The 13,116-nt window shown below is 39.1% G+C and overlaps 1 protein-coding gene across 1 annotated transcript in view; it reads left to right on the forward strand.

Annotated features, from left to right (window-relative positions):
• The first annotated feature begins 8,907 nt into the window (after positions 1-8,907).
• Positions 8,908-13,116, forward strand: part of csmd3a (CUB and Sushi multiple domains 3a) — a 126,801-nt gene continuing 122,592 nt past the window's right edge. The window contains exons 1-2 of the mRNA XM_030785320.1: positions 8,908-8,947; positions 9,709-9,931. Of these exons, the coding sequence (XP_030641180.1) occupies positions 8,908-8,947; positions 9,709-9,931 (263 nt within the window). The remainder of the gene's footprint in view (positions 8,948-9,708; positions 9,932-13,116) is intronic.

Here is a 13,116-nt window from a genome sequence, read left to right on the forward strand (position 1 = left end):
TTTTCTGAAGCCACATCTGTAACATGCCTTTAGACCGAACGCGTAGATTCTGACTTGCGTTCAGAGAAATCGTCGTTTTCTGTTTTCTGTTTCAGTTTTACCCAATATAAGTTATGGAAGAAAACTTTACTGATACGTACGGTTTGTCATGCGAAATTTGTGCTCGGACATGAAATTCACTAATTTCCCTCGGCTATAGTAGACCTTAGAACTTGGAGACTCTGGCCACCCGTTGAAGACGTGCGTTTACTCACAATGAGAGACTTGCGGTCATCAGAACTGCCGGAACTGAGCAGCCAACATGTCAGCAGTGAGACCTTCAATCGCACATAGGCGATACTTTGGCTACCGCATCTGTTGAATGCTAGTCCATACGTGCTGTAGCTTGCCTCTGAATAATGGAAAGTCAAAACAGCCAAGTAACTGAAAGTTATGATGAAAAGTGGGTATGGATATAAAAACCGTAACGCTCTCCAGCAGTGCGTGTACATTAGATCGTGCATAATAGCGCAGACTAAAGATATTTGTGAACACTCGCTACATGGTATCACGCTCCTCAGATCGTAAATGTACAAATAATCGGCCAAAGGGGATGAATCTAATCGAGGAGACACTAAAAAAAAAAAGAATGATGCTGTCTTCTTGTCCAAAATTTCCATAAGGGCTTTTGTTTCCCACGGCCCTTTCCAAACAAAATGAAGGAAAAATGTTTGTTGACCTAGTTGTAATCGTGTATGCAATCATTTGTATGCTGAATACCTTGGGGAGGTGATTAGACGCGTCTTTACTGTGCTCAAGCAAAAATTTCGTTAAACGATAGACTTTCATCTAGCTATCCAAACATGGTTTTGGCATATACCTATTTTTGGAGGTTTAACAATTAACATGCACATTGTCGTCGTCGTCATCATCATCATCATCATCATCATCATCATCTTCTTCTTCCTCTTCTTCTTTTTCTTCTTCTTCCTCTTCATCATCATCATCATCATGCTAATATCTAACAGGCCTTTTCTCCTTACATGTTAACTTCATTGGCCTGGCTCGGCACTATGGGCTGTGTTCTGTTGTGGTCTCCAATTCTGGTCTTACAGAACACACACAAAAACAGTCACAATTGATGCTGGATGAGCTTTTGCAGGAGCCACTTAAAACATGTGCCAATGTAATATTCATCCAAGAGAGAGTTCACTCTAAATAGACCTGAGAGAAAGCATATTGATTGCTAATTACTGATTGCACTTTCTCCGTAGTTATAAACTGGCAAATAATCATTCACCAGGATTGCAAAATACCAGTTAAAATGCAACAAATGTGTTGTGTGATACAATGGTAAATATGTTATTTTTTTTGTTTTTTTGTTTCCCTGAATGCAAATATTCAGTGTTCTTTGAACATTGTGCTCCAGTTATGAGTGTAGGCCAAAGGCATGTGAGTGGAAGAGGCTTTGAAGTAATTCTTCACATATTATCTTTAACCAAACAAACACCACCGTCACACTGCCTTCAAGGTCCCACTGTTACATTTTTAATAAGGGTCTTGGGGCTCAGAAATCGGGTGAACTGCTGAGACCTTATAAACCAACCTTTCATCTGATTTGATTTCATCGATCCAAAAACCCCTCTGTTTTTGCTTAATCTCCATTGGGCGTGACTGTGAACGATACTCTGTTTGGTTTCTCCCCCCGTCTCTGACACCAGTTGAAATGTTGAATATCAAATAGATTCCTTGAATAAAATTCTAGGACACTCTAATCACATCAGTGACCAGAGGGAAACAGCCCCAGTCTCCAATGGAGAGACAGCTCCTGAAAGACAATAAGCCTTGTACCTGTTTGAAGACGCTCGATCAGTTATCATTAGCAAAACGGGGTGAAAAGAATCGGATAAGTTTCATAAACTGCGATATTTTAGTCACCAACCCGTAGATAGATTCTTGCTATAAGTTGGACAGAAATCCGATTAGCCTTAATTTGTATCCATATACCTATGGGAAGATGTGGAAAACTGCTTCAGGTGAAGATTCATACTGAGTAGCAATACAATGTGTGTGAAGGCAAATGGGTGCTAAGTGTACCATAAGCAGTGGTTGATGTAGTACCATTAGTCTGTGAAATTGTGTCTGGTGGCAGTAAAGATATTATCCTTGTCCTCAGGCATTGAATCTTAACCCTGGTTGTGGAGATAATATGTATCAACTCTCTCTTCAGCTCAGCTTTAAACACATTAGAATTTATGATTTGCAGAGAGAGACGTTGCGATAGTGTGTTGTTTCTCTCTTTCTTTCTTTCTTTCTTTCTTTCTTTCTTTCTTTCTTTCTTTTTTTCTTTCCACAGAATTGAGATAGCATTTTATTTTATTTCTTGTGTGTTGAATGTAATGCCACTCTAGTTGTGGTGAGGAAAGAGGAGAACTCAAGGAAAGTGCTTTCATGTCACGCTCCTCATCCTTTGTCCATGTTCTAGCTGAGCCATGATTAATCTCAAGCCAACAAAATACAATGAAATACAAAAAATTTCCTTTAAAAAAAAAAAAGAAAAAAAAGTTGGTTGTAAAGGACAAGGTGACATTTACTGTATGTGTTCAGTGAATTGTGGGCAGGGGCCTGATTTAGAACTGAAACTGGCTTATACTTGACAAATTGAGAGAGATGTGACAGTCAAGCTTAGGGCTATGCCCAGACCCGAGATCTCATTTTTCTCAAGCCAGCCCTGCGAGATTAGGTGTAAATTCCTTTCAAAAACATAGGTGTGGATTGGAGTACAATCATTGTTTAGGGGGTTTACGGAGGATACATTGTGGTTCCTGAGGGGTTTTAATTCTAGATAGCTGCCTGAGTGTTTTCCTAACCATCCTGTCTATCCATCTACCTTTCCATTCATCCGTCCATTTGACTCTCAGAGTAAGGCGTAGGTCATGGTGACAGCTGTATGTAGTCTAACACCTACTGAGACATTTTGTGAAAATCATTTGAAAATGCATGGCTCACACAAACTATGCCAAAATTCCCCAGATGTGAATATGAAAATGTGCATGGGGTTGAGTGTGTTTGATTTAATATGTGTTGTCACCAGCGGAATCTCTCCATTCAGAACTCCTGCTAAAACCATGGTGCGGTTGAAAGCACGGTGTATCTGTCAGCAGAACATGGGTATCTAAGCACCCCTCATTCAAAAGCCTAAATCTCAAAGTCACAGAATTTAAAAATCAATCAATCAATCAATCAATCAATCAATCAATCAATCAACCGACCGACCGACCGACCAATCAGTCTGTCCATCTGTCAGTCAGTCAGTCCATTAATCAAACTGTAAATTAATCAGCATTCATTTCTGCCCTAAGGCGTGGCCTTTCTGGTTTTTTGCTAGGAAATCTATGCATTAGATTCAATTTACTGTTTAATATCAGGCTACATGTTCACTATTAAAATACATAGTGAGACTGAAATAATAGTCTTCATTATCAAAGAGTAATTACTGTTTTAATTACGAAACCCTAATTAGTCTATGTCAGAATGACATTATTTCTGAATGGGTTTTTAACTGTGAATAATGTGAGTGGATGACACTGTGTCTGTAACCCCGTTATTAAACCTAAGAACTGAACTGAAGCTAACTTTAAAAAGGCCAGCATTTACCACATATTCTTTCACATGGATAATGTGCGATATTTTTCAAAATTGAAATGTTTGCTTAAGTATACCGGGATTGTGGCGCACCGCACTTTGACGGACTGTGAAAGTAGCGTATAAAGGCACTGGTAATGATTTATCCATATTCTCTCTCTCTCTCTCTCTCTCCCTACTCTGGTTTTCTCTTTCTCTCTCTCTTCCTCTCTCTACCCTCAACCCCCCCCCCCCCCCCACACACACACACACACACACACAATAAATCATATTCAAAGCCAGGAAGCCTGATCTTTCTGCATTAACTGAATCAACAGATCATTGTGGGAAACAAAAACAACAAAAATGGTTTGGCCTTTCAACCTGATTTGGAAAAATGAAGAAGTAGTCTTTGTAAATGTCCTTCAAAACTCATCATTTCTTTCTTTATTTATTTATTCATTCATTCGTTCATTCATTCATTCCTGACTACTTCACTTACACACATCTAGCTACGTAGTTATGTACTTTACAGATACCTTCTTTTCCATTCCTTTCTTTCCAAAAGTTCTTTGAATATTCTGGACAAAGTTTACATTAAATGAACACCAAGTTCTGCCCGACACTTTGACACGACTCACTGGAGAGGGTCTTGACTGACACGCTCGGCTGCTGTTGGTTATGTACCCGTGTGAGATTTGTTTCACCAAAAGCTCACAGCAAAAAAATTTCTCAGCCCCAAAACTCCAGGCAAGCTTCTTCAGTTTTAGTCTGAAACAAAAATAACAGATGGTAGACCTGGGTGATGATAATAATTCAGCTCCAAACTGCCAACATGCTTTCATATATTAACAAAATCGTGGGCCAACATTAAGATCAGAGTCTATCCAACCAGGAGAGGGAAGTTTTGGTAATTGACTGTGATAATGTTTAATTGGTTGAATTAACTAGGATGATTTGTAGCTTCTAAAAGGGATGAAAAAAAAAATCCATGCGATTTCTGATGATTAAATTTATTGCCTGCTTTATCTAGGACTCTTGATCTGGAGGTCTACAGTGAGATTGGCATATTTGAACTGGAATTATCTTTTCAATTGCAATTAAATCATTGAGTCCCTGGTTGACTCAGTTATTCATCACTGTCAAAGATCATTAGAATATCATCCAGCCTGTATTTCATCAGGGAATCTGCATATGAATAAATTCAGTTCTGATACAAGTGCAATACAAACTTTCTTTTCAAGTGCGGCATTTTCTACATCAATCCAGTATGCAAACAAATAAACAAGTAAATCAAACAAACAAAGAAATAGGATTTTTGGACTCATATGAAATATGCTCGTCTGCGTGAGTGCATCCTTTATTGATTGAATACTGTTCAGGCTATTTATACTGAACAGGTAAAACTCTAAGCGTCTTCTCTTTGGCAGTAAATTAATCAGATCACATCATTTCCTCTTACTGTGTCTTAATACTTAATGCTTCATTCACATTTGGCTTCAAGATACTGGTCCAAACCGTGAACTTCTGAGTTGTGCATTTAACATTTAAAATGTGCCTCCCTACTCTGAATAGTTACTGTTGAATAAAACACAGCTATCATGTCATTTATTGATAAACAAGTCACTTACTGATTCTGAAGTACGTTAAATGGAAGTGTCAGAATGTTGTTCTTGGGAACATTCTAGAATTAGAATATTCAAACCCTCTATAAGACAGAGCAGTCACATGTAGTGGACAGTTGTGATATATCTTGGGAATCTGAGAACAGTTAAAAACTGACAGTAAATGATAGCATGGTAGTTGCCACACTTCAGTAGCTTTAAGCCATGGCTTGACCTTTCCTTGCCTTCCTCGACGCTCTTTGATCAGGCTCATGTAAGGTTCTCCATTGGTTAACTCAGCACGTAGGTATAGGTGAAATCAATATAGGCTTTGCTTTTCTCTCCACCACCCATCAGACTAAATCAAGAGCAGCAAACATGTTGATAAGACGTAGTTTTGGGCAGGGCGGCCTCAACCAGCTGTCATATCTCTGTAAGATTCTGGCATCGTTAGTTAGAAGGAAAGAAAGAAAGAAAGAAAGAAAGAAAGAAAGAAAGAAAGAAAGAAAGAAAGAAAGTAAGTTGAATTTGTGAGCCCCATCTGGAGCTGTCTGGATGCTCAAGTTTGACCTTGTTCCCAAATGTCAAACCAAAGACTATGCTCCAGATTCGCGTTTGATGAAGGTCGTAATTGAAATCCAGAGCTACCCATGTAGTGTGGAAGATGGTACACGTTCAATACATAATGTGTGCTAATTTATGCCGATGACCATCATCCACTTCATCCATTGCATTATTGTGGTATTAAGGAAAGGAGTGAATAGTCAAAGAGCAGGTGGTTTATTGAATGGTAGCATATCTGACTGGAATAAAACTGTCACTGTATCCAACATGCGTTCACACTGTCAGCAGTGCGGTGACATGATCATAACTCCTCTGATTATTTATGCTCGGGTGGGTTTCCCCAGTAATGCTAGAGTGCTATTTCCATTGTCATATCTCTCAGATGAAGCGATCTTATCATAGCCACCTGATGCCATGTGAAAAATGAATGGCTTCTGCATGGGTTTATGAATACCATATGTGAGAGAGAGAGAGAGGGGGGGGCAGAGAGAGGGGGAGAGAGAGAAGATGGTTTTAGTCTTAGATCTTTCAGAAAGGAGAGAATTTGACTTTAAAGTACACTGTAATATTGCTATAATTCTTTCTGATATAATGCCTTCGTATCTTCACTTAAACCTTTTTTTTTGGTTTCATGCGAGGTGCATCTGTGGGTTGTGGATTATATTTTCTCGCTGTGATCAAAGCCGTATTTATTATTCTCTCTCAAACAAAAAAATGCTTGCTTTCCAATGCTGTTAGATTAAAAGGCAACAATTTCATCGCAGAAGAGAATCATTGACAAAAAAAAAATCCCCAAAAAACAAACAAACAAGGAAAACCAATGAAACAACCCGCTGTTCTTTCAAGCGGCTCATATTTTTCTGTTTTAATAAAAAAGCAAAACAAAAAAAACCAAACACCCCCCCCCCCCTTTAAAAAAATTTCATGGATATTTAACTTCACCTTTCCATCTGGAGTTTGTCATCTTACATCATATGGTGTAGCCATCTGCATGTGCACGAGGAAATGAGATCGGTGGTCCGTCGCTGTCTCCGCTCGGCTCCTCTGGTGGCAAAACAAATCAGTCTTGATGGAGGCGGACTGGGCTGGATGGGAAAGTATGGGTGGAGAACCACGTCGAGATAAGGCAAACGTGTTTAACTACTGCAGAAGCAGCTGGGTCCCTGCTCCAGCCTCTGTCGTCCTCTCTGAATGAGATTTATGTGTTTAGATGTTGATTTGTTTGACTGACCTATTTTCTCAGCCTCGCTGATCCCAGCGTGCAGTTAATGTTGTTTCTCTTTGCAATTTACGGAGGCGGGCACGGGGGGGGGTGGGGGGGTGGGTGGGCATATGCCGGGGCGCTGGCATAGCGGTGTCAGCGGTCACCTCTGGGGAGGGACTGGTATAATCAGAGTGATTGGTGTGTCTGTGTGTTTGGGGGGGGGGGGGTGGCCTTCGCGCCTAGAAAAAGAAGGACAGTAATGAACAGAGGAGAAAACATGTTAGGGTGGATTTGGGCCTTAGTCCTTTGTAGATCATACTTGATGACAACAAGTCCACTCATACAGGTGTCTTCTCTTTGAAGTGTTTGAAGCGATGGGAGGCTTAAAGTTTACAAAAAGCTTTGATGAATGAGGATCAGTTATGTTCCTCTGGAACAGCTGTATGTTCTCTTTTCTTCTTTTCTTTTCTTTTCTTTTCTTTTCTTTTCTTTTCTTTTTCTTTTGACAGGCTTTTAACTGGTAAATGTTAGTTTTTGTTAACTTGCAGTCAGCTAACAACTGTAAACCTACAGTATTTTCAGCTATTTGTTCCTACCAGTTTGTAAATTCTCACCTTGCAAAGTCCTGCTACTTTTTGACAAGTAGTATGAATAATTCTGTCATTATAGTAACATTTTTGTATGCTGTAACTACCACTAGTCCTACGCTTGGACGGTTGTCAAACTGGACGTAACATAGAAAAAAATAGCCGTCCATTCTCCCCCACTGTAGGGGTCCAGCGACACACTGAATGCTACTCAGTGGTTAGTAAATACTTTTTTACAAATGGCACTCAATTCCACGCCATTACCTCGCAGCCTAGGCCTTCGTTTTGTGTGTGTGTATGTGTGTGTTTGAGGCTGTAAAGGGAGTAAAGTGACCAAAATCGCTGACTGATTGGCCATTTAGAAGGGTGGCAAGAGCTAATTCTGCCGTAATTGCTCCAAATTGCAGCTGCCACAAGAAAGTGATGGTCTGCCTCCCTACTAAAATTTGTCTGTTCTGGTCCATTGGCCCATATGTTACAGAATTCAGCTGAAATTTTGTTAGCGCACACACAATGGTAATAATAATAATAATAATAATAATAATAATAATAATAATAATAATAATAATAATAAAAAGAAAGTAGACAATACAGTGTGGCAGTGTTATATGGAAAAGAGAAAGAAGGAGATATTTTCAGGATCTGTGACCTTTTATTGTTCTATTAGTTTCTTTCTCTCTTTCTTTCTTTTTTTTTCAGTTGGATCCTTCACCTCAGAAGATTACACTAACAGTCAGTATGCGATAAGCGAGGGCTATTAAAGGTTTTTAAGCCCCAAAGTCACAATAAAAGTTTGTGCTGTTTCATTTTTTTTTTTTTTTGACCGTTTTAAGACTGTAAGCCGATAGTCATATCGCCATAATTTGGCTGTTTACTTATCAAGGTTAAATGCAAATTCTATTGACTGGAAGCCTAAAAGAGTACAGCTGTAATCAGTATTGGATTCCTCTCTTTCCTTGTGATGTTTTACAAAGATGATCTGAGCATGGATTGTGTTAGCATGATGAAATCTCTCATAGCTCTGCAGTAATTCATAAAACGCCTGACTGAGTCTTTGAGACGATGTTTTGGCACAAACCCATCATTTTAAATAAGCACAACTAAAAGGCTTAGCAAACATTTCAAAGGCATTTCAAAAAAAACTTTCATTTCAATTTAAATGGATTAACTGTCGTCATTTTGATATGAAAAAAAGTACTTTTCTGAATTCAGATTCAGATATTAGGTTGTTTGTCTGAAGGCCCTGGACAATTACACTTTAATCACTTTTCATAGTAAAACACAATAAAACACCCATGGCCAATGCTTTGAGCCAGGCTCAATCTGCTCTGCTCTTTAGGAGACAATGGTACTCATCCATAGCTTTGACATGCCATTCAAGGCCGGTATAAGGTGTATGTGGTTGACAGGAAGGAGAGAGTGTTTTTTAAATGTAAACATGATGTATGCTTCTCTTGCCTTCTCTCACTGGAAAAGATCATTTCTCTCTGAGGACAGCTGGACACAATAAAGACTGTCATTATATGTCTGTTAGCATTAACTGCCATGTGTACAACACCAGAAAACAACAACAACAACAACAACAACAAAACCCCACTGAATTTTGTCTGAATTAGGTCTCTGTTTCATTTACACCAATGAAGCTTCTGAAATTGATATACACGCTGGAAAAAAAAGTCTGGTCTAATTTACATTTCAATCAGAGTGGAAAAAAAAAATCTTGCTGGACTTCTATGATGGCTCCCTCATTTAATGGGGAACAAAATTTCAAAAGTCATTCAGGGGAAATATTCAAGGCTCATTTCTGGGCTATGTTTAAAACACACACGCACACATGCACACACGCACACACACACACACACACACGCACGCACACACACACACACACGCGCACGCACACACACACACGCACACACACGCACACACAAAACTATGTGAAAATGACTAATGAAAGCAGGGAATCACAGAGCTCTCTGATTTGTTATTTTGGATGGTCTCAATGTGTTTGCAGAATAGCGTTGGAAGAATATCAAATAACTATTTAAGTGAAATAGAGAATGAGACTGTTACTGGTATAAATGATTTAATATTTCATCTCTCTCTCTCTCTCTCTTTGTCTTCCTCTCTCCTGTGTGTCTTGTCTCAGGTTTCATTTTTACATGTGGAGGAACAGTAAAAGGTAAGAACGGGACCATTGAAAGCCCTGGTTTTCCACACGGATATCCGAACGGGGCCAACTGTACTTGGGTTATTGTGGCTGAGGAGAAGAACAGAATTCATATAGTTTTTCAATCTTTCGCCGTGGAGGAGGAATATGACTTTTTATCTTTATACGACGGGCACCCTCACCCTGCTAACTTCAGAACGAGGTGAGTCGCACCCCCTCGCACCACCCTGACACACACACACACACACACACACACACCCTCCCACAATGTCTCTCTGGATTTCCCTTTCAAAAGGAAAACAGATTACAGTGACCGGGTTCCTCCTACAGACACAATGGATTATGTGAACGCCATTTCCACCTTGTGACTTTTACCTCCTTCCAACCCTTAGTTTTCTATGAATTATACACTGTTAGCAAACAACCCCACTGTAATTCTTCACCACTGTTTTGAGAGAACAGCTATGTCTCCATTTTCTGTTGCTTCCATCAAATATAGCTATAGATGTCACAATAGCCTTTCAGAGGAGCAACTGGACACTTGAATAGTATCCATCTCAATTCTGGTGTTTGGATTGTCTGTTTTCTATCAACAACAGCAATCACGAACATGGATACCACACTAGGGGGGGAGGTTTACCTACTGCTCTCTCTTTTTTTTTCTCACAGAACAATAGCCAAACAAACAGCTTTTCAGATTTCACAGCCTCTAAACTCCAAATGAGGTTGAGGGTGAAAATGTACAGATATCGGTTTTTGTTTGTTTGTTTGTTTGTTTGTTTGTTTGTTTGGAGTTTTTCTGGACTACGCCTTACAATCCCATTCCATTTACTGGTGGATTGATAGTGCGTCTCTGGTTGTGTGCTTCTTTCCCTCAACCATGTACAGTCACGTAAAGCTCCTAAAATTAACTGTGAAAGATAAAGATTAAATACTTGCATTCCGTATTAGTTTAGCTTTAAGGTTACTGAAATGACCATGCCTTTGGCTCCAGTCTGAGGCAGCTGTTGTGTTAATACTTGGTATCAGATACTTAACATTTCCACAGTAAAAGTCTTTCTGTTTAATCACTAGGGCAACCTGGACTGATCTCAGAAACAATCAATACATCCAACTCATTCCCTTTATTGTCCCTGTATGCCGGCATATGGTCTTTTCATATGGCCAGTCATATTTTCTGTACAGAAAAGCAAAATATTTCTGTTTCTATAGAGATATCCACTTATCGAGAATGTCTGTTGTGCTGAAGTTTGTGACAGAATGTTGCGCGTGTGTGTGTGTGTGTGTGTGTGTGTGTGTGGGTGTCCATGTGCGTGTGCGTGTCTGTATCTGTGCCATTGCTTGCTCAGGCGGACAAAAATAGCACTGAAGTCAAAGTTAATTACAAGCATTTCATAGGAGCATCAGAAAATATTTTTGAAGGCTGCACTGATGTCTAGTTATGACGTCTGTGATGATGTCAGTGCCGCCTAGTTCTCTTTTAAAAATGTAGAACCTTATTTATTTATTTTCTTTAAAAGGTTTATTTATTTATTTTAGATGAACTGTGGGACAAAATGTGCCAAACATTGCAGGAAGACACAAATTTATGCTGACAAGACTACACACATTCTGACATACACTGAGTGGCTAAATTAACTATAGTCTGCTGTGTAATGCAGCTGTTACTCTAGCATTGCACACATACGCAAACAAGTTTCTAAAGCTAAATCCACATGCAAAATGTGGTTTAGTGGCCCAGCATGAAACTGCAAATCAAGATCAAATATGTGCAAATGCATGGCATTAGTAGTACAAAAAGCTATTAAAAAAAATTATATGTCAAAATCCTCAAGAAACACAAGTACATTTAACTTGCAAACAGGATTACATTAGGAACTCACTGCTAAAGAAGAACTGGATTTATTTTTTCACATGAACATGAAGTGCAGTTACAGTTAGAGGTTAACGTTGACTTTGAGTCAGAGTAGGGTATTGTGTTTGATGCCAACTTTTTTTTACAATTCACCTGGCTCATTTCATCAGTGACTTGCTAAAATGTCACTTATCCAATCAGTAACAACCTAGAAACCCATTTTCTAGAAACACGCAGAGCTGCGTTGGCATTTAGACCAAACTACTTTCAGAGGCACACTGTGGGGACATCAGGGGTGGGGGGTGGGGGGTGGGAGGAGGGGGTGGGGGGGTGGGGTTTGAAAAGGACTCTTGTGACACGTATATTGTTTGAGTTACTTATTTCGGTGTTAGAAAAACTATATAGTTAATAATTAATATAAAGTACATTAAACATTTTATGTAACCCTTAATGATTATTTCATTACAAGTTGGGCTTTGCTTTCATTATTTCTTATTAGAGAGATACAGGCACAGAATGGAAAAATGCAAAACACAGGAATGAAGACAGGAATGAAAGAAAAAAGTTATTTTTCAAAACACACACACACACACACACATATATATATATATATATATATATATATATATATATGTATATATATATATAGAGAGAGAGAGAGATAAAGATATAAATGCTATAAAGAATTCTATGCTATGTAGAATTTACATTAGAATGAAATATATACACACACACACACACACACATATATATATATATATTTCAGCTGTTTGTTAGGTGAGTGTGAATGTTGCTGTGTTACCAGTGACCAAGTGGAGATAGCTTGCTTTTGGTACGCTGCCGTGGACTTGAAAGGCGTATAAACAGAGGCCTGTGAAAGAACCCAGTCCTCAAGACTTAAATTTTGAATATAAACGAGTTTTTATTAACTGGATTTAAGCAAATCGATAGCTCCCCCCCCCCACCCCCCACACCCCCCGCCCGCCCGCCCACCCCACCCCCATTCTGAGAAGACATGGCAGTTCATTATGGAGTTATTATGGCATTAATCTAACAGTGAGCAAAAGTGACGATGTCAGCACAGCGGGTTTTATGCGGACATTCCTCAATGTTTGAGTAACCGTGTGTTTAAACAGAGAGAAGGGAGAGAGAAGACGAACCAACTCAAAGAGAATGATTAAAGCAACCTCATTGCTGTGAACTAATGAATGCCGCAGTACCAAAGGGACAACAATACAAGCAGTAATATATTCTGAACCAAATCTCCGCTTGCTTCTATGAGGAACAAAATCCGTCTTTTTAAAACCCCTGATAATGTCTTAATATAGTACATTAAGGTTTTTGTGTCTATAAGAATTGCTGGTTCCATTAGAGCCCTCTTTCTTTTTTTTATGTAGTGCTGAGAACGACTGACCTGAAAAAAAAAAGGTGCTTTTTCAAGCACTGCAGCATATCAGCACCGACATAAAATTTGGCCCAAAGATTACATTGGAGCTGGAGTATGAATGGAAGAACTGAATATGGTGTTAGTT

The sequence above is a fragment of the Chanos chanos genome, chromosome 9 (genome assembly GCF_902362185.1).
Source record: "Chanos chanos chromosome 9, fChaCha1.1, whole genome shotgun sequence".
Classification (NCBI taxonomy): Eukaryota; Metazoa; Chordata; class Actinopteri; order Gonorynchiformes; family Chanidae; genus Chanos; species Chanos chanos.